The following is a 22,494-nucleotide window of genomic DNA, read 5'->3' as shown; positions in this document are numbered from 1 at the left end:
AAAGGGAGCGTCAGGGGGTGGAGCAGGGTGGGGAAGGGGGAAGACAGAGATCCTAGGCAGAAACTGTGACAAATGCTGAAATACCTTCACTTCGACACTCCCATAATCCAAGAAGGGCTAAAATTGGCTGGAGAGCTTGTGTTATGAAACCAGAGCAGGTCAAACAAAAGAAATAAGCAAAACTTGAGTCAGTCAGATGATAATCCTTGTGGAGAACATGCAAATCCAAGCGAAAATAGATCAGAGACATTTTCCCAAGAGACACAAAGCTTGGAGATCCTGGAAACAAACCTCTCACGTGAAAGATGAGGAGGAAGAGGTGGGAAGGAAGGTTAGCATCACACCCTGTAGGTGGAGACAAGCTTTGCTGGCAGAGTCAGGCTGGAACTCGGACCCAGCTCTCCCTATTCTGAGGTTAGAGCTCATATCACTGCTTCAAAACTAATTCCAGGTCTAACTTTTTATTTCCCAAATCTACTGACAGGCACAAGAGCAGGCAGCTCTTAAAGTGACTTCAAAGCACCCTGTGTGGCCATGTGCAAACACACATGGGCTTGTGTACACACACACACACACACACACACACACACACACACACACCTTTAGTTTCATTAGTACTATGGACCAATTAAATATCTGCATTCACTGCCCCAAATCAAAGGCACAGCTAATGGAACCTAGAAACTATCCTAGTCTAATCCCTTTCTTTATTTTATAGACAAGAACTGGAATCCAGAATGGATGAAGTTGCAGTCACTTAAACCAAGAATCAGGGCAACCTGCCCCTGAGTTCCGTGCTCTTTCTAGCCCTGGCCCTAGCACCACAGGCGGGAAAAGTGTAATCTTTAATACAAATGCTTTACTTTATGTCCTTAAGCATGGATTCTCAAAAGGAAGGCGTCGGAGACAATTTCCAGCATGTCATTTTGGCTGGGGCCTGAAATCTTGGCACACTGATTAGTGAATTTCTAGAGAAGTCTTTTAACTTACTTGGAAGTTTTTACCATGATAGTAACAATCAGAGTCATCCATTATATAAACATTTGCTCAACATCCACTGTGTAGTGGGCATTCTGCTGGGTCATTTATGCACTTTTAATCTCTTTTAATTTTCATAGTATTATGATACAGGTGTCATCATTTCTGTTTTTCTTTCCCCCCCCCACAGAGGGGAATACCATTTGAAAAGGTTAAGCATTTTGACCAGGTCATAGACTCAGGAAGGGGTGGAGCTGGGATCTGACCCTTTGTTGTCTTTTATTATGCTGAGTGCCTTAGATATGAAGTGATCTGTACTGGACCATGGACACTGCATAGGGCAGTCTCATAGTCCTAGAGGTATGTTGGGCTGGGTTTCTCCAGATCCCACATTTTTCTGGACTGCTAAGTTCAACTGTGAGTTCTATGCTACATCTCAGATTTATAAGGCCCTCCCAGAGGCCCAGAGTAGACTTCCCAAAAGCCAGGACCCAAGGTAGCTGGGCTAGACTATGAAGATGCCCTGATCACAGCAAAGATCACAAACTTGTGAGGACCAGTCTCATAGAAGGTTTTGGCTCACAGATGTGAAAGGAACAGAGAAAGTGTGACTCCAGGGTGGATGGACTCAGAAACAGAAAGGGTATAATATACATCATGGGACAAAGTTTTAAAGACAGTTTGCTTCTCTGTGTTTTATGTAAATATGCCTTTCATAGCCAACCCAGAGAATTTCCTACATATAGCAAGAATTTCCTCTACTATCCCTGATGGAAGTTTTGTTTCTGCTTTAATTTCTCTAAGAACAGGTAGTTTATTACCTTTCAGACTCTTGTAATTGTTAGAAAATTCTAGCCTTCAAACTGGGTCAAAAATCTGTTGCCCAAATGTGTTCATGCACTGGGACCAGATTTGCCCTTTGGTTTACAAAGACTGAATCTGTTTCCCTCTTACTCAGCAAGACTCTTGGATATTTGAAGACGATGTTTGTATTTTATACCAACATTCTCCAAAGTGTGCTGAGCAGAGTAGTAAGTTTGCACAGTGTTAATAGGTGTCCTCTATAAAACAAACATATCAAAACAAACAGACAAAAGCCCATAAATAGCATTCTGTGGGCATGCTAGGTTAAATCAGGTCAACCAGATATGTTTCCTGCAAGGCTGCTCAGAATGTTTACTATGCTGATGCAGAGTATGGATTCCAAAATGGAAATACTGGGCATGCAATGTTTCCCAAACTCTCAACCTCCCAAATTTTTTTTTAATCTCAAAATCTTTCTTTCCCCTCCTAGTATATACTTTAACTATTTTCCATGTATACTTTTAGAAACACTGTTTGGAAGATGCTTCCCTACACAGGTCTAGAGTCTTACTATTGTCTCTGAGCTAAAAAGTCAGTCTCCTTCAACTATTCACTTTGAGACAGGGTGTTGGGTTTCTTCACATTCTTCCCTCTGGTTCTGTAACAAGGTTGTTAGTTTGAAATACAGGGTGCCCAGTTAAATTTGAATTTCAGATAACTAGTGAATAACTTTCAGTATCAGCATGTTCTCTGCAATATTTGGGACATACTTATATGAAAAAGAACTCATTGCTTATTTGAAACTGGATGTCCTGTATTTTTATCTGTTGAATCTGGCAAGCCTAGAAAGGCTCCAAATGTTCCCTTGAAAATGTGTGACTGTCAGAACTGGGCACAGTATTTCAGAGGTGGATCAAGATAGTGACAACTGATAACTTTGTGAGACACCATCAACTCCGGTTTTCCCAGAGACATTTTTAAAGAGGTGATAGTAATATTTTTACGCATTTTTAGAGGCCAGTCTGAGACTGACAGATAGCAGATAACTTTCTGAATGTACTGGCAAAATTCAGAAGCCAATTTCCCAGCCCTTATTCCTGTTCATTAGTATGCTTAAGTTTTTCTGGTGTGAGTATCCGGAACTTGATCCAAACATCATTTATAATAACCTTCTCATTGTCTGTCTTCTCCATTAGACTGTAAGACACTAAAACAACAGTAGCAACCATGTCTACCTCAGTCACTGCCGTATCCTTGGTAGTTAGCACAGGTTCTGGCATATAAAAGTGTTCAAACATCTTTTGAATGAATGAATGAATATATTCGTCACACATTGCTTAGAAAGCTAAGTAAACCAGATAAGCTTATACTTTGATGTGGAGAAGAGATGGCCAATGGGCGCTTTCCTTGTGGTTAGATTTGTCATTCACGCCAAGTTTGCCCAGATGCATTAAATAGAGTTCACCTGTGCTGAAGGCAATTCTGTTGGAAGATGTGTGTGTAAAACAAGAACACTTAATTGCTCTGACTGAAATAATTTCAACCCAACAGAAGCCATTTTCAAGAAATTGAAATACGTCCTGGAGCCTGCAATTTTTATCAAGGTGTGGAACTTGGCCCTTAAAAGCAGGCCAGGCTGTGGCCCAATGGATGTGGGATTGGGGCAGCAGATCACACGGGGCCTTCCCATAGGAACATCCTGATCCAAGAGGAATTAGGCAGAGTGAACAAGGACAGCCTCAGTGGAGCCCTAAGTTGCCAGCAAGGCATGTATGTAAAGCAGGACATGTGATTCTTTAGCTCTGACATGGTGAAAGTGCATCTGGTGACTGACGTGAGGAACCCAGAAGGCTTGGAGCTTCTGCTCTAAGTCATAGTTGATAGAGCAAGGCCATGCCGACACCTAGCATGAGCTCACACAAGCTCAGGGCTTGTCAGTATTGAAAGCATCCTGGGGACTGTCCCCGGAGCTGGTAATCACTTATCTGCAGCTCAGCAGCTGTGGTTTCTGTGCTGGGGAGTGTTAACTCTAAAATTTTAAGTTAAATTCCAGCAGAAAACAGGAAAATACAGCAAGAAGAGCCCTGGGTCCTAGGAGGATAGCAGAGTGTGAAAACACTTGTATTTTTTTCTGCATATGAGAATGAAGACTGAGTATGAAGACCCTGCTATGTCTTAGTGCCATGCCTGTAAGCAAGTTTTGAACCTCAATTTTTTAATCTGTGAAATGGGAACAACCATGTTGACCTCAAAGTTAAGAGGAGTAGATAAGATGACTTATAAAAAAGCTCTTTGTAAACTGCTAAGTGCTAGATAAATATGAGGAATTGCTACACCGTAGCCCCACGGGCACAGTGCTGTGGTCTTCAGTCAGTCCTTGATGCATATGGTACTTTGCTGCTTGTTGTTCAGTCGCTCAGTCATGTCCGACTCTGCAACCCCATGGACTGCAGCATGCCAGGCTTCCTTGTCCTTCCCTCTCTCCCAGATTTTGCTCAAACTCATGTCCACTGGGTCAACGATGGCATCCAAGCATCTCATCCTCTGTTGCTCCCTTCTCTTCTGGCCCTCAATCTTTCCCAGCATCAGGGTCTTTTCCAGTGAGTCGGCTCTTCACATCAACTGGCCAAAGTATTGGAGCTTCAGCTTCAGCATCAGTCCTTCCAATGAATATTCAGAGTTGATTTCCTTTAGGATTGACTGATTTTATTTCCTTGCTTTCCAAGGGACTCTCTAGAGTCTTCTCTAGCACCACAGTTCAAAGGCATCAGTTCTTCAGTGTCAGCCTTCTTTATGGTCCAACTCCTACATCCGTACATTACTACTGGAAAAACCATAGCTTGGACTATATGGACCTTTGTTGGCAAAGTAATAGTTCGCTTTTGTAACAGCATAAAAGAACACCTGACTGAAAGAAAAGAAGACTGTTCCTTACATAGCCTGAAGCAAATAAAAAGAGCTTCAAATTGCACTATAGAATTCCTTTTAATTATGGCGGAAACCATTTTGCAAGCACGTATTTGAATATATAGAATCTCAGTGTGTATGAGTCTTTAGAATATAAAACAAAAATCACTTGGGAACATCCTTAAGAGTCCAAGTATAAGGCTCTAGTAGTAGTTTAGTTGCCAAGTTGTGTCCGACTCTTGCGACCCCATGGACTGTAGCCCGCCAGTCTCCTCTGTCCATGGGATTCTCCAGGCAAGAATACTGGCTCTAGATGAGTCTTTAATTCTGCATGAATGTTTCTATTGATCTCCCTGGAGGCTGTCACTGCCTTTGGTCAAGGGCTTTGTTGGCTTTGCTGCTAAACAGGAGCAAAATGTGCATAAGTATACTTCTAGTACTTCTAGTTCTTTGGGGGGGAAAATAATGCAGGGTGTTGTGGCAGATAAATCACTTGCTGTGAGATGGTATACCTGCTTGAGGAAAATTTGTGTGTGTAAATATGTATTTACATGCATTTTCTGTGCCAGGGGCAATGAGGGTCACAGACATCTTGCCTTGAAAAGGCTTTCTTGCCAGGCTTTCTCTTTTTCTTCCTCCATGTCCCATTTCACACTGTGGTTACTGATGGAACACACTACTTTGAGTCCCATTATGATCCTTGGATTGTGGATCCTTGTGTTTATATCAGATTGATGACTCTATGCAAAGATTACTTCATGCTTGGAGCTGGGCAGAGGCTCTGCTTACAGTTCTGGGAGGGCACAAGGCAATCTTTATGCAACCCGACCTGCCCTTCCTCCCCTCCTGGCCTGGGCCTAGAATAGTGAATTACCCTGTTCTGGAAGAAACCCCACCTTGTCACTGAGTGCTCTGAGCCAAGAAGAGGGGGAGCAGAGCTGCAAGTACAGTCATGAAGCCAGGCCACAAAGCCCAGAGCTCCAAAGTCAGAGGGCTCGGATCTGACACACCACTTCCCTTGTCCCTGCCCCAGGGGCCAGCTTAGTTAGAACTGGTGGTACCCAGCAAGGAAGGTGTTTGTCTGCCTCCTAATGCCCACTGGATTTCTATATACCATGCATACAAATACACAGGGGTGTGTTCACAGAGGCAGAGTTTGCAAGTGAATACTTACATGTAAATATGCATTTTAGGAAAATGTACAAGTGTACATAGGAACCTATGTACATAGGATTGTGTACATAGGAACCCATATGTGTGTACTTACCTGTATTGAGAATGCTTTTGTGTGGGTAGTCATATCTTCAGAGATACAAATCTGATCTCTCAGAATACAAAGTCTGATCTCTGCTGTAAACATATAAGTGGCTTTCAAATGCTTTTAGGATAAAGAACTAAATCCTAATGCGGCTTAAAAGGCCTTTTATGTGTAGTCCTGCTACATTCCACCTCTTCGCACACCTTCTCCACATTGACCTTTGCTTAGTCCTTCTTAGGCATGAGGTTTCCTTTCACTACAGGATTTAGTACATGCTTTTCTCCCTGAGTGGAATGTTCTGCCCTCCTCTCCTTTTCCAGAAATTATCTAGACCTCCTTCAGCTCTCAGCTGAAACTGTAGTTCTTTGGGGGAACATTTACTAATCTCTCAGAATTAGATACCTTCAAAACACTCTGAGTCTCTTCATAGAAACTGTTACAGTTAAAAAATCTGCATGCATTAAAAAAAAAAATGCCCCAACACAAACTCAATAAGGGCAAAGATTTTTGTTCACTCACTGATCTTCAGCACCTAACAATTCCTGCCACTTGTTAGGACTCAACAGATGTGTATTGAATCAGGGGTATATATAAACTTACGCAGGAAGAAAAGCCAGCACAGGAACCTGTGTGTTGTTAGGTAGCAGTGGGACCATGACTATATGACATGACATATTTTCTCATTTGGAGCATGCAAAAGTGTGCTTATGAATCACTAGATGTATTTATCTAAGGGAGAATGTTTGGGTTAAGCATGTCTATGTCCTAGTACCTGTGTGCATATTCCTATGGGAGTATGGAACAGAAGAACAGAGATGTGTCCATACATCTAAGTGAAATTGCATGTGTATGTGTTTGTGCTGATACAGGTGCAGGCATCAGTGTAAAAGTCCGTGTGTATTATGTGTATTTATTTGGGTGTGTGCATCCATGGAGGTGTATGTATGTGTATGAATCACCCTCTTCTCTGCAGCTGGATGGGTTCCTCTTCAGACTGCTAAGTAGGAGGGTTTATGTGAATTAGGCAAATTGATTCAGATAGACCTCAGTATGATTTGACTTAATCATAGCAGAGTGTCCAGGAGGAAGGAGCACTGGACAAAGAGTCCATCCCTGCAGCAAGATCCTTTTTTATTTCTGTGCTGCTGTTTCTTGGTCTACATGACGAGGGTCTGGGACAGCGATGCTATTATGGGGCATAACTATGTCGATGCCATGCTGTCACAAACACATTTTTAACCAAGTGCCTAACTGCTCAATGCACTTTATTATCACTGCCGTCTTTCATAGTTACTTTTTTTTTTATCATTTATAAATTATTTTCAACTACATTGTTTTACTTGGTAACACAGGGAAATTAGGATTCTGTTTATTTGACAGAATTATTACTTTTGTGAATGTATGCAGCTGTATAGAATAAATTTTTACATCTCCACTTTGTGCTCTTGAGCAGGAGGAGTGGGGAGAGGAAGACAGTGTGATCCCTAGGTCCCCAAACTGCAATCCTAGGAGCATCTGCATCACATTCCTCTGGGGAAGTAGTGATAAAATGCAGGTCCCTGGCCCCCAACTACAGTCCTGTTAGAATCTCAGGGATGAGAGTCAGGAATGTGCATTTTCTCAGCCCAGATCATTTTGGGACTCTGTAAGGTTTGGGACCCACTTCAATAACATAAAATAATGTCAAAAGGCTCACTACCTAAACCAACACCACCAACTCTTCCACAGTTTCATAGAAAGTTATTTCTAAGGCTGCTCACCACACACCCTTGAGACTGAACCTCCATTCTCTTAGAGAGGAGGCTAGGTGAGCGTTTGGATTTATAAAAAGACACTGTGGGAACTGAAAGAAGAAAGGAAGTCTGAATATTTGTGAGCAGAACAGACTTACTGTTGCAATACATTCTGTGAGAACTGTGAACTGCTCTTAAACATAACAATAAAACTCTGGCAGATTGTCAGGGTTGACTGTCGTAGTTCAAGACATCTACTGTAATTTTTATAAAGAGAAACACTAGGCAGTAATGTAGAGACAGAATTGTCTAACAATGAAGGAAACTCCCCAACAGCACTTGTGGCTTCTGGGCACAAGTCCTGAGGCTGCAAAGCCAACATGGTATGATCGAAAGAAAGCAGGGATTACCTAGGAATCCAATTCTGCTTTGCCATGGGTGTTACTGTTGTGATTTCAAAAACCTGTTTTCTCTTCCTGGAGAAATGAACACATTCAGAAACTCCAGTCTTTTCCTTATGTGCGCGTGCGTGCTCCGTCACTTTAGTCATGTCTTTGCGACCCCACCAGGCTCCTCTGTCCACAGGGTTTTCCTGGCAAGAATACTGGACTGGGTTGCCATGCACACTCTAGGTGATCTTCCCAATACGGAGACTGAACCCACTTTGCCTACGTCTCCTGCATTGCAGGTGAATTCTTTACTGCTGAGCTACCAGGGAGCCCCCTTTCCCTCATAGCACTAGAAAAATAATAAGACAAGCCAGGAGAGATGGTCATCTACTGGCCCCTGTATTACTTTGATACAGAGCTTACCTCTTGGAATCTAGGGTTTCTTAGCACACTAAGAGGGTATGCATTCTCTCATTACCCATACTTCCCTGATATTCTCTACCATGGAGACTGATGCAGACATAGACCTGGGCAGAGAAATGGGAAGGGCACTGCTTTTGCAGATGTCAGGGGCTCCCTGCCCCTAAAGTGATTGAACTCACACAAACCCATGTGCTGTTAGTGAGTGCCACCCTCTGCCTCCTCCCTGGCCCTGGTGGGGGAAGATCACTCAAACCGTGCTTGAATAATGGCGAAAGAGTGTGCTGCCAACTTTCAGGCAATCTGGTTTGCTAGTCTACACTTAGCCACTGCTTACCTAGAAGATATAGGCTTGTCCCTTAGTTTCAAGGCTCAGAAATTGATCAGACCCCTCTGAAAATAATCCCCAGGGAATAAAAACACAAATGCTGCTGCTGCTGCTAAGTCGCTTCAGTCGTGTCCGACTCTGTGCGATCCCGTAGATGGCAGCCCACCAGACTCCGCCGTCCCTGGGATTCTCCAGGCAAAAACACAAATAAAACATCCATTAAAAATTTCTTCTTAGCTTTGTCTCTCTCCTGTCTTACCTGATCCCCTACAGGGGGAAAGATCGCCTATCCTAGTGGTAAAACACTAGGCTCTGGTTCAGGATATGTGGGTTTTATTTCAATATGGTCTGTAATCTTCAGCAACTTAGTTGACCCCTTTGAGTTTCACTTTCCTAATTCATAAAATGGGGACAAAGATAATATTACCTATTTTGTAGGTTTGCTGTGAGTACTAAACAAGATCATGCAGGAGAATTGCCAAGTACAAGGCCTGGCTCCCAGTAAACACACTGTAGTTATTAGCCATCATGATCACAACAGGTGCTCTATGGAATAGAAACCTGCTGTTGCACTTTTCAAACGGTAGGTATGGGTCACTATATAACTTGAATAGACTGATTTTAACACAAGTCAACTGGGTGGGTCAGAGACACTTAACAATGCAGATAAAGCCCTGCCTTGGCATTTCATAGTTAGTTTCCCACACTCTGAAAGCAGATCAGAGGCCAGGTGCAGAAAGCATGCTTTCAAAGAGACAAGTATAGTACAGAAACATATTTTTCATCCACTAGCAGCAAGAGAGGAGGCATTCTGCTTAATGTACAAAATTTATCTCTGTCACCTTGTTCCTAAAAATATGGTTTGGAAAAATCCATGAGATCATGCTAAAATACAGATTCTTAGGCTCTAACTCAGATCTCTTGATCCAGATGTTCTGGAAATGATGCTTCTTTGTACTCCAAAGTTGAAAAACTACTAAATACTCTATTGCCAGTCCAGTAGCAATTGTGATATCTAGATCATATTATACATAAAACATATTCAAGGAGGCATCTATTAAAGTATTATCAATGGGCCCAAAATTGTATTAATAATCTAATTCTGTTTTTTATTTTAAAATATCTTGCAGCCCATTTGTATAGCCATGCTTAGGACAAAGACGGAAAGCATAACATCACTTTAACAGTGTGATGTATCTCTAGGTGATAATGTTATGTGTGATTTATCTCCTTTTGTAGGGCTTCGCACATGGATGCTAGTGGTAAAGAAACTGCCTGCCAATGCAGGAGGTATAAGAGACATGGGTTTGATCCCTAGGTCGGGAAGATCCCCTGGAGCAGAAAATGGCAACCCATTCCAGCATTCTTGCCTGGAAAATTCCATGGACAGAGGAGCCTGGTGGGCTATAGTCTATGGGGTTGCAAGGAGTACAGCACAACTGAGGGTGCGCACACACACACACCTCATTTTGTGCTTTAATAGATTTTTAAAAGTTTCAGAATGAGTTCTATTACTTTTTTAACAAGATAAAAGTGTACTTTTAAAATAAGAGCCATACAACCAGATGTGTAGCACTGAATGCTTCCTGAAATCTTACAGAATTTTGGAGAAAGAAGGAAAGGTGAGACTTACATAAACCAAACTCTCTCTGCTAAGAGATGATGAAACAGGTCTAGAGAAAGGAAGTGATCTGCCTGAGGCTGCTCAGTGGCTAGGGGTACACTACGCAGTTCCCAGGTCCTCAGAATCTTGGGCCAGAGGGCTTTGAAGTGCTCCCTGTGCTGGCCAGCAACCTGCCTCCCTCCCTTCCTGTCCTGTGAGGGTGACGGAAAGACCACAGGAAGTGCAATGATTCCAAGGGTGGAGAAGGATGTAATAGCCTTTGCAGAGAGGACTTTGCAGCTCTCAGTATTTTCTCTCTGGGAGTTAGTAGGTCATTTGCAAAAGGCATGGGAAGAGCAGCTGATGAAAAGGTCTAATAGTTTGGAAAACTGCTTAACCTTATTGCTCTATTTCTGGATTTTCCCCCATGGCCAAGGACTTTTGAGATCCTGATTTCCCTGGAGGTTTCCTGGTTAGGAATGCAGTGAAACCTCTGTGCAGAGGAATTGGGGAGAAGGCCGGCTGGAATTGGGGAACGGTCTGAATATTTTTTTAAGAACATCTAGGTCTATTGTTTTCAGGGACAAAGAATCACAGACTTGGAAGTGACTAAGACCCTAGGATCTTTTTGTGCTTCATCCCACACAGAGCTTTATTTGCACTTCTCTTGAATGCTTCCAATGACAGGAGACTCACTATTCTGATAGAGAACCTGTTTCACTCTCAGAAAAGTTTTCCTTTCCCTGAACATGAATCTATCTTCCTGTAAGGTTCTACTTGCCTTCCGGTAGTCATATAAAACAGACATGCTCCTCTTCCCCAGATGGTCCTTAAATATTTGAAGGCAATGATCATGCACCAAATTGTGCTTCATGGCATTCTCTTCTGCAAGCTGACCACTCCTGGTATATTAAACCATTCTTTATATGACAAATGTCATCAGCTCTAATTATAAACAAACTGCTGTCTCTAATTAGCCTCTTGATTAATGGCTATATAAATTCAGAGCTGAGAAGAGCTTAGAGACCACCTGCACAATCCTCACTATTCTACAGATGAGCAAAGTGAGGTCCACTGAGAAAACAGGAAAACTGCCTTACCCAACTTGAGAGAAAGAGACAGGCAAACAAGAGAGTCTGAGTTGAGACCTGAAATCTAGTTGCATGAATCCCAGTTCAGGCCTCTTTTCACCTCACCCTGCCTCCTATTATTCATAAGACATAAGAATTTCTCAAGTTCTTGAAAGTGGTTGGGAAGTTTGTTCTCTTAGGTATTTCAAAAATTCCTCCTTCAAATTGTATTTGCACTGTGTGAAGTAGGGGTTAGCATAGGGCTGAATTTAGTGGAGGCTATACTGTCAATAGAAAGCATCCTTCCAGGTGTGTTAACCCTCATTGCTCTCTGTTGTCAGAAGTTCATCTCCATTGACCTAGAATCCTAGCTCAAAACGGCCAGCACATGCAGAGGGCCACCAAGTCAGGTCATATTTCCCATGATGTCCAGCTACCTGCTCGATGTAGCCAACCTTCCCAACTTTGGAACCAGAAAATGAATTTTCCAGGATGTGAGACTGTGTTCCTGCTTTACCTTGTGCTTGTTTTAAAGTTTCATATCCTTTTTTCAATCTGGCCTGATTCTCTGACAAGAAGACAAAACAGAGACTCAGGGAAGCAAACCAGGTACTTCAGTGATTGGTTTCCCGTCCCAGTTCTCAACAAACCCTGCAGTCACATGCTTCCAAGGGAACATTCCTCCCTGCCCCAACCCACAGCGATCACCCTCTTCTCTCAATAAGGTATTGCATTTCCAGTTCTTACACTTGCTCTGGCATGGACTATAAACTGGCGCATGCTGCTCCCTGGTTTCCGTGTCTTCAGGAATCACACGGACCTGGGTTCCAGTCCTAACCCTGCAACTAGCTGGCTATGTGACTTTGGAAAGTGACTTCACCTTTCTGAAACTCAGTTACTTCATTTGTTAGATGAACACAATTTTGCTACCTACCTCATGAGACTGTCAAGGTCACACAATGCCTAAAAGGTGCCTAAAGTGAAAGAAGTGAAAGTGTTAGTCACTCAGTCCTGTCTGACTCTTTGCAACTCCATGGACTGCAGCCTGCCAGGCTCCTTTGTTCATGAAGTTCGCCAGGCAAGAATACTGGAGTTGAGTTGCCATTCCCTTCTCCAGGGGATCTTCCCGACCCAGGGATCGAACCCGAGTCTCCTACATTGCAGGTGGATTCTTTAGCATCTGAGCCACCAGGGAAGCCCCCAAAAGTGTCGAACATAGTCCCTAATATTTAGTAAGATTTCATAGAAGATATATATATAGTGTTATTAATAGTATGCTCCAGAATTCAGAAACTAAAACCTATATTTTTCTCCTGCTGCATACAGTAGTTGTAAATACCCTCTGATTGATACTGGTCTATGCTTCTTTAGGCAGTAGGTACATCAGAAACATTCTCAGCATCGTGTAAGGACAGTTCCTATTTCCCAGCTCCCTTTTCCCCAGATTCCCTCTTCCAATAATGATCTCAGCAAGGAGGCCCACCCTGGCCTGCCACTTTGCACACCTGTCAGCTCACATCTCAGGATAAGGTTCTCATTTGACAGACTTCGAGAACTTGCTGTCCAGGCAAAGACAACTTTATGATGATGAATCCAACACAAACCTTATGTAACCAACCTGTCAGCAAACAGAGGGACAGAGAGACACTAACAAATGCCTGCCTCCACAAAGAAACAAAGCAGAACAAAAGGAGATAGAAAGCAAGGAACTGAGATAGGCTTAAAATGCTCTTGTTTGTCCAAACTCTTACAACAGATCAATGTTCTTATATAAAGTACTTCTAAATGAACTTGAATTAGGCTAAACTCTATTTTAGCTGGGACTTTATGAACTAACATGCATAGCAGAGTTTTTCATTGAAATTACATTGTATGCTCCTCTAGTCAAACAAGAATGTATATAACATTGTCTATTAATAATATTTATTGTCCATGGGACTTAAAAATGGTGATAGAAAAGTTTCCACCTTTTTTTCCCTTCTAAATAAGACTATGGAAATTTCTACCTGGAGTAGCTTGAAATCCTTTCAGGTCATAAAGAGTCAAGGAATCTCCTAATTTCCCCAAATGCTGAGGATATCCTAGTGAACACTTGCTGAGAAAAAGGAATAATTCTTTCACTTGTCCCTATTGCAGATTATTTGTGTATTGCCTGTGTTCTTTATTAAGGACTCTAAAGAAATAAAAACATCTGCTTAAATGAATTTGTAAATGTGACAGCCCCAGGGAAAAGAGTCCATGATTGAGGGTGAGGGCAGAATTCAATGACAATGTGGTGGAGATATGCCAGTTCCTGGTATGAGAGCCGGGTTCCCTGGCTTTAGCTCCGACTCTGACATCCTTGGCTTCTTACCTTGGGCAGGTCATCCCCCGTTGTGGACTTTCAGTCTCTTTGGATGTCAAATGTTTTTTATGCTTTCTCTTCCAAGTCTGAGATCCCATGAGGCTATGAGGAGTGTGAAGATTAACTGGAGAAGCTGCCTGCATCTCTGAGTGCAGGGGCCAGAGCAGGAGAAGAATGTGATAATAGGTATGAAAGCCCTTGGAGAAAGAGCAGACGTGCTGAATGGCACACACTCTCCAAAGCCTGATGGCATGTTCTAGAAACACGGGCAGCTAACTTTCTCTTGAGATGTCAGGGCTTGCCGGGAGACACCCCATCACTGAACTGATGGGAAGCAGAGGAGACTAATGCTTTTCTGGTTGGGCACCCTGGCTGGGATAGAAAAGAAGAAAGAAGTAGAGTCAGCTCTGTAAGCGAGTGAAATGGCAAAGAACCCTGCAGGCTGAACCTCTCCTGGCTGGCGCTGCCAAGGAGGACGATCCACTCTGTCAAACCTGGGCCAAGCTCTGGCTCAAACACACAGGCAAAAATAGAAAGGGGGTGGGAAAAGAAATGTGTTTACTTTCATGATTTTCCCTTACATGCCTCTTAACAGTATTATATATAATCTCTCCACAAACAGGCAGTAATGGCTCAGAGGCCTCGCCTTCATTGATAAACCCTCCCAAACGATTCACGTCTCACAGTCAGTCTGGGGGCAGCTTGAGAATAAGCTTGGAAGGCAGTGTGATGGAGTAGAACACTGGCTCAGGGTCTGTCACTAACTGGGTAAACTGTGAAAAATCCCTCTCTGGTGCTCTGCAAAATAAAGTGGTTATATTAGGCAGAATCTAAACATCTGCTTAGAGTTTTGAAGTTTATAACTGGTTCTCAACCAGGGGCAATTTCATCTCTCAAGGTAGGGGTATGTGGCAGTGACTGGAGACATTTCTGGTTGTCACAGCTCAGGGGATGCTCCTGGCATCTCGTGGGTAGAGATGAGGGCTGCTGCTGAACATCCGACAATGCGGAGGACTGTCCTCCACAGCGGAGAATTATCTGGCTGAAAATGTTAAAAGTATGAGGTTGAGAAATCTTGATTTATCCTGAAGTGACTAGAGTCACAGGGAGGGGGCAAAAAAGGACAGCAGTTCAAAAGGAGGAGAGTTCAAACCCTGTTTCTAGATCATGAGGTATTCACCAGTGACGTGTTTTCCAGCTTCTCTCCCTATAACCCATGACTTTTTCATTTCCCTTGGAATTTTGGGGCTATGTTTGAGCAGCTTTTTCACAAGAACTTCCTTATCCTCAAAATGCCACGCCCTGGTGCGGTACGAAGATCTCTACTGTAAGAAAAGACAAAGATAAAAATATAAGCAGCTGCAAAGCAAGGAGAACCGGGAGGTGGGTAGCAGAGGCACACAACAGATGCCCATAACTCCAGTTCTATGAGTCAGTGTTTCTGACGTGACAACACGGGAATAATACTCGTAGGAAGAGCAAGATGAGCTATGCTGGGTGAGCACACACTGAAAGAACTTATGTGGGAGCAGCAGCGTTGGAAGAGACACAGGTTTGCAGTGGCAGATTCAAAGGCAAACGAAAGGGTTAAGCAATCAGTGCGTGTCACTCCTGTGTCATTCCACATTAAGTCACTGGGCAGTTATTACAAATAGTTACCTGCATGCAGTTTCCAGTGGGGGAGGCAAGCATACTCCAGTCAAGGGGTTTTGGAGAAACAGGTGCAATGAAGTCATGGTCAAACAATTTATTTACTGTAAACTTTAGACTTTGCTCAGGAAAACAACCAAAGCTGCCCCTCAAGTCCCTGCCTACAACACCCCGTTTGAGCAAATAAGAGGGGCGAGGAGAGTCCATGTTCACAGCGAAAGGTCCGAGAGACTCAATATCTTCCAGTCCAAGGGTGCAGGAAGGAAGGTCTCCTTCAGATACAAATTACCAGCAGCAATATATTACCCCTAATACTTGATCAATGAGGTAGATATGCAGGAAAAGTCATCAAAACATAGCAGCCCCAGGTCCTTTGAGACTGAAGCCCTTCAGACATAAACTTAACAAGTTCCAGGCAAAGAGGAACTGAACTGTACAAGAAACAGTTACTCAAATATATTTTCTTACAACTTAAAAAAATAAAAAATAAAAAGGCAGAAGGATATCTTTCCTCCTGCACATCTCTGTACAATTTTATTCTAAATCTATTACACTGAAGTTAAATAGTCTGTTTAGTGTTTTGTTGCGGGGAATTGGGGAGAAGGGGTGTCTTAAAAAGTAGAAAATCTGCATTACAGCAGTGAGTCATTTGTACTACAATTCCTCCCTTGTGAATCAATGCTATCACTGGGCACAGTACCTTGCTGGTTCACAAAGTCTTCGGTGCCTGGGGGGTCTTCACAGAGCAGTTCACTGTCTTTCTCCTCCCCCAGGTGATATCCACTCAGTTCCCCTGTGTAGTCAGTCCTGTCATTGCTGTTGCTGGAGCAGCCATTCCCATAGGCCTTCAGTGAAGACCTGCGCAGGCAGAGAAGCTCCTGGAAGGCAATCCTGAAATCTGGGCTCCGGCAGTAGATAAGGGGATTGAAAGCGGAGTTGATGTAGCCCAACCAGTTTAGAAGGATGTAAATTTCCTTAGGGATGAGGTTATCCTGGATCACGTGCACAATGTTGACAATGAAGAAGGGCAGCCAGCACAGGGTGAAAGTGCCCATGATAATGCCTAAAGTCTTGAGGGCTTTGTGTTCCTTCAAGTAGAACTTGGAGGTCCTGCGTTGTCCTAGACCGCTCCGCCCATCTTGCTCCGCTGGACTGATGTTTTGGGCGTGGAAGCGGCCCTCCGATCTGTCGATCTTCTGGAGCTGCCTTTTGGCTACCTGGAACACCCTGGAGTAGACGAACACCATGACCACCAGGGGCAGGTAGAAGGACACAATGGAGGAGGCAATGGCGTAGGGCTGGTTCGTGAAGAAGTCACAGCAGGTTTCCTTAGCATAGCAGCTGATAGCTTCCTTGTGGCTGGCTCGGTACCAGTGCATCTGAATGGGTAAAAAGGAGGTAAGGCCAGACACGACCCAAACCATCAGAATGACCACCCGGGCCTTATTCTTGGTCAGCAGGCACTGATACTTGAAGGGTGACGTGATGGCAAAGTAGCGATCCACAGCGATCACGCACAGGGTCTCAATGCTGGCCGTGACGCACAACACGTCAATGGAAGTCCAAAACTCACACCAGAAGTTGCCAAAAGTCCACATTTTCATAAGGATGTGGCAGGCCCCAAAGGGCACCACTGCCAGGCCCATGACCAGGTCAGCACAGGCCAGGGAGGTGATGAAGTAGTTGGTGACCGTCTGCAGACGCTCAAACTTGGCAATGGCTGTGATGACCAGCACGTTTCCAAACACGATAGCCAGGACAATAAGCGACATGAGGATGCCCATGCCCACCACCCAGGCCTCGTCCCGTTCCAGCGTGACGTCTTGGTCTGGCGCATGGCTTGCGTTGGGCGCCAGCAAAAAGACGCTGCGGTTCCCGGGCTGCCCCATGGCGCGCAGGCTGGCAGGTGAGCACACAGGCTGCCGGCGCACCAGCCGCCCTCAGCGAGCGGACCTCCGGCGGGGCGCTGCGGGCAGCAAGCGAGCACCTGGAAGACTCATTCAGCGGCCGTGGGTGTGGGTGTGGTAGGGGTGCGTGGTGCACTCAGCTACGGAGGTGCTCTGGGCTCGCAGTGCCCTTCAGTTCCAGCCAGTTCCAGCTTGCGCTCTGGAGAAGCCGTCTCTGAGTGCGCGCTGTCCGTTATGTGCCCAGGACTTTAGGGGAACTGCCCTCCCCGTGACGTGCTAGAACTTTCAACCAATAGAACGCGGGAAGCCCCAAAGGGGCGAGGCCCACGCCTTCTCCCGCCCCTTCCCTCCCCTCTCCTGCCTGCTCCTGGCGCTGGCCCGGGCGGGACCCAACTGCTCTACGAGGGCGGGTCGGCCGCCACTCCCTCGGGGCTCCCTCGGCTGGCTCCGGAGGCTGAAGCCGGCTCTGGCGAGCTTACCAGCCAAATAGAAGGTGCCGGTTCTTTCGTGGCTGCTACCTGTCTGCCTGGGGCGCCTCTGCGGCTTGAGGTCTCAGGGCAGATGGCAATACTCCGGCACTCCCTCGCATTCGGAAATAGATGAGAGTGCCCACCGAGACACGCACAGACAGGCACACTGTACCCCGACGTACATGCTCAGACTTATACAGAACCACAGACACTCAGACACACCCATCCAGCGCATCAACGAGCGCCACTGGCACAGAAGCCGACAGGCTCAAAGTCACCCCTCTCCAACACAAGAGACATGGCCGGGAGCAAACCAGGAGCACCCAGAAGCGTGAAGACAAGGACATACAGACAAAAAGAAGTAAACTAAGAACATACAAACGCCCACTTGGAGGCAAGCAGGGTGCCAGAGAGAAGGACTTCTCCATCAGGGTATTCCAAACTCGTTACCCTTGCCCCCTGGACATCCACCCCATCTTCCCCAATACACGGGACTCATGGCACATTCCCTTTCAGACATTAGGCAAGACCACAGGTGGTGACTTTAACAACAGCCAATTTCCTCAGCATGCTTGCTCTCCAGTACTTTTGGTGCCCTCCTAGAGAATTTTCAGGGGTTGAGACCTAATTTTACTCTTGGGATTTTATTTGGAGCTGGGGTATACATGTATGTGCTTGTATGCTTTAAGAGAAGCTTGTATGCTTTAATTCTTAATTCTAGGGAGTGTGGCATCATTCCTTCCTTATCTGTTAAAATGAGAATATGTTGAAAATGAAATAATTTTCAAGTTCAACTTCTTCAATAATCCCTTTGTAACTAGAAAAATCTCCTATTGGGTAGTTTGTTGATCTGTTGGGCTGAGCCATATGAAATTGCCACTTTTCTGTAGTATCTGACTTTAAATAGATGACAATTTCATATGGCTCAGATTATTAAGAAGGTATTAACATTAAGAAATATTTTGAAACCACAGAAAGCAAAAGATAACTTCTCTTAAAAAACTAGAGTCTTTGTCCATGAAATACTATCCTTTGCATCTGGCATAGGAATTTACTGTTTAAAAAATTAATTTTCAGGGTTTGATTTCACATGTATCATTTGTGTCTTTGAAAAATGAAAAGTATTTCACGCAGTGTAACTGAACAAATTTCTAGATTACATAATAACATAACAATGGCTAACATTTATGGAACGTTCTGCTATGTGCTTTTCATGCATTATTCCATTTAATCCTTCCCACAGTCCCATGGTGTGTGTTGTTAGGGTGGGGTGGGATATAACTATTTTTAGCTTAATTTACAAATGGGTCTCAAAGAAGAAAATAGCTTGCCCATGGGCACAGGACCAGGCAGTGCCAGTAGCAGGAGTTGAACCCAGTTCTGTTTGACTCTAAAATCCATCTTTTAATCCTTTCAATGTACTGTGTTACCACAGTGCAGAAAGGAATAGAGGATGGGGAAGAAGGACCACAACTGGAATAGGAATACCAGGTTTCAAATTCTCATCTTAGAACTTTCTAGCTCATATTCCTTAGGCAAATGAAAAATGTGGAGCCTAATTTCCTCCATGTCTAAATGAGGAATAAAGTCACTTCCATCGTGCTGAATGAGAATCAGATGATATAAGACAAATGTAATTATGATTTGCGCTTATCAATGCCACATGAATAAAGGTTATACATGAAACTTATATAAATTACTTAGTAGTTTAGAAGATAGTGTTGTTCTCTAATAGAACACTAAAATGCTTTAGGACAAAAGTAACTGGGGCATTTACATGAGAAGTATAACTCAGAAACAAAATTTAAACTACATGCTCTTTTTAACTTTCTTCACTAGCAGAAATTGTTTTTGCATGACAGATGCCCTAAAATAACAAATATTTCCCATAAAAGCCACACATATTAATTAAGAATCTATTATGTTCACATAGTTTTCAAAATATACCCACCCCATATTTGTGTTTTCCAAAATTGGCTCTGGTATGATGCATTTTAGGAAGAGGCAGTGTGCATTATGCAATTATGCAATATTTCTTTAAATATATATCTACCCCAAATTGTGAAACTGAGCCATTTAAAGCCTCCTTCCTGTTTGTGAAGCTATGAAATAAATAAGCATATTGTTTAACCTTTTTATAACAATAAAAGAGCAAAGAAAGCCCTTATGGGACAAACATCAATTGATCGTTTAGCTATACACATAAGTCACTTAAAATTTTAATGTTGATTATTTTGGGAAGCACCTTTTAAAAAACCCACAAACACTAAACCCAGAAGGGAGGCTGCTTATGTCAACAAAATACCAGGTCTTTGCCTCATCAGCTTTGCCAAATGGGCACCCCTCTCTCAATCTCTTCCCCTTTCTTTTTCTTGTATCACTGTGGCTGATAGAAATTTCAAACTGTCTTCATGCCAGGAGTCTTTTACCTGACCTCCCTTTTAGAATTGTAGGATTAAAGACAGTTAGAATGGAAAAGAGTTTAGTAGATCATTTATACTCTCCATGCTTCCAGTTTGAAAATTAAGAAAGTGTCTGGTTGAAGGTGGCAGGGAAGATTGGGAGTCCTGGTCTGTTCCTGGTCTCACATGTTTTCACTGCCCAACATTGTAGCTTCATTTCCCAGTGGAGGAGTGTGACTAGCACTGCTTACTGGGCTTATGGTCTTAGAGAGTTAATGTTTTAGTTGAACTGGAAAGTTCTAAATGTACCTTTGTCTGACATAAGGAAAAGCAGGCTCTTTTATGGTGACTGATGGTGTCTAACTACATATTTTGTTAGTCCCTTAAGACCTTGATTTGTCGTTTCCTGCCTGCCAAACAAGAAAAAAAAAAGTCACATTTTGATTTACCAAACAAATGTTTAAAGAGGAGTAAGGCTCTGTGAGCCAGGGAATGCTCTCACATGAATATCTGGACGCTTTAGGACAATCTTAGACTGGTCTTGGCTTAGGCAAGATTATTTCCATCTTTTAAAACACATATTTTTGTTGTTGAGGTGTAATTGATACGTAACACATCGGTTTCAAGTGTACAATGTAATGATTCAGTAGTTGTATTCATTGTGAAGTGATCATCTCAATAAGTCTTGTTACCATCCATCACCATGCATTAAAAGTTAACTTTTAGTTTGTTCTCTTGGCAACTTTTAAGTATGCTCTACAATATTACTGACTGCAGTCACCATGCTATACATTACATCCCCATGACCTATTTTATAATTAGAAGTGTGTACCTCTTGACCCCCTTCACCTGTTTTACCCTCTCCCTATCACCCTTCCCCTCTGGCAAACACCATTTTGTTCTCTGTATCTATGACTTTTGTTTTGTTTTCTTTTGCTGTTCACTTGTATTATTTTTTATATTTCACATGCAAATGAAATCATATGCATTTGTCTTTCTTTGTCTGACATTTCATTTAGCATCATTCCCTTAAGGTTCATCCATGTTGTTGTAAATGGCAAGATTTCATTCTTCTTTATGGTGGAGTGGTATTCCTTTTATGTGTGCATATCAGATCTCCTTTATCTACTCATCTATCAGTGTATATTTATATTGCTTCCTTATCTTGGCTATTGTAAATAATGCTGTAAAGAACATGGAGGTCCATACAGCTTTTTGATTTAGTATTTTTGTTTTCTTCAGATAGACACCCAGAAGTGGAATAATTGCATCATATGTTAGATCTACTTTTAATTTTTTGAGGAAATCAACCCCATACTGTTTTTCATAGTGGTTGCATCAATTTACATTTCCTCCAACAGTGCGTGAGAGTTCCCTTTGGTCCACATCCTTATCAATGCTTTTTTTCTTTTTTTTTTTTTTGGTAATGGCTATTCTAACTGATGTTAGGTGATAGCTCATTGTGGTTTTGATTTGCCTTTCCCTGATGATTAGTGATGTTGAGCTTTTCATGTGTCTGTTGATTATCTGTATGCTTTCTTTAGAAAAATGTGTATTCATATCCTTTGCTCATTTTTTGAAATCAAATTGTTTGCTTGTTTACTATTGAATTTTATGAGTTCTTTATATATTTTGGATATTAATCTCTTATCAGATACATGATTTGAAAATATTTTCTCCCATTCAGTAGGTTGCTTTTCTATTTTGTTGATTGTTTCATTTGCTGTACAGAAGCTTTCTAGTTTGATGTAGTCCTACTTGTTTGGTTTTTATTTTATTGCCTCTCTTTTGGATTCAGATTCACAGATTTTTTGCCAAGATCACTGTCAAGTAGTTTACCACTTATGTTTTCTTCTAGGAGGTTTATACAGAGTAGATACAGAGGGAGTGTACTTCAACCTAATCAAGGCCACATATGACAAGCTCACAACAAACATACTATATGGTGAAAGGTTGAAAATTTTTCCTCTAAAATCAGGGACAAGATGACAAAGATGTCCATTCTTTGGGTAATATGGTCGTTTTAATGATATGAATTCTTCCACTCCATGAGCACAGAATATTTTTCCATTTCTTTGTGTCTTCTTGAATTTCTGTCATCATTGACATCATTTTTGGTGTACAGGTCTTTCACCTCCTTGGTCAAATTTATTCCCAGGTATGTTATACTTTTTGATGCAGTTGTGAATGCGGTCTTCTTAATTCCTCTTTCTGATAGTTTGTTGGAATAT

General features: G+C 42.8%; 1 protein-coding gene and 1 long non-coding RNA gene across 3 annotated transcripts in view; one reads left to right on the top strand and one right to left on the bottom strand.

Annotated features, from left to right (window-relative positions):
- LOC110143954 (uncharacterized) overlaps positions 1-22,494 on the top strand; it is a 178,926-nt gene that overhangs the window by 131,551 nt on the left and 24,881 nt on the right. The window lies entirely within an intron of this gene.
- On the bottom strand, positions 15,567-17,621 carry ADRB2 (adrenoceptor beta 2). Its single transcript, XM_020903725.2, has one exon. It carries the CDS (start codon positions 17,371-17,373, stop codon positions 16,117-16,119), a length of 1,257 nt encoding a protein of 418 aa, XP_020759384.1. The 5' UTR covers positions 17,374-17,621; the 3' UTR covers positions 15,567-16,116.

The sequence above is a fragment of the Odocoileus virginianus genome, chromosome 3 (genome assembly GCF_023699985.2).
Source record: "Odocoileus virginianus isolate 20LAN1187 ecotype Illinois chromosome 3, Ovbor_1.2, whole genome shotgun sequence".
NCBI classification, from domain to species: domain Eukaryota; kingdom Metazoa; phylum Chordata; class Mammalia; order Artiodactyla; family Cervidae; genus Odocoileus; species Odocoileus virginianus.
Note: the sequence above shows the minus strand (reverse complement) of the source record. Positions and strands in the feature narration are given on the sequence as shown.

Excerpts from the sequence above, each read along its gene's own strand:
- ADRB2 (XM_020903725.2), bottom strand. The coding sequence starts at position 17,373 with ATGGGGCAGCCCGGGAACCGCAGCGTCTTTTTGCTGGCGCCCAACGCA.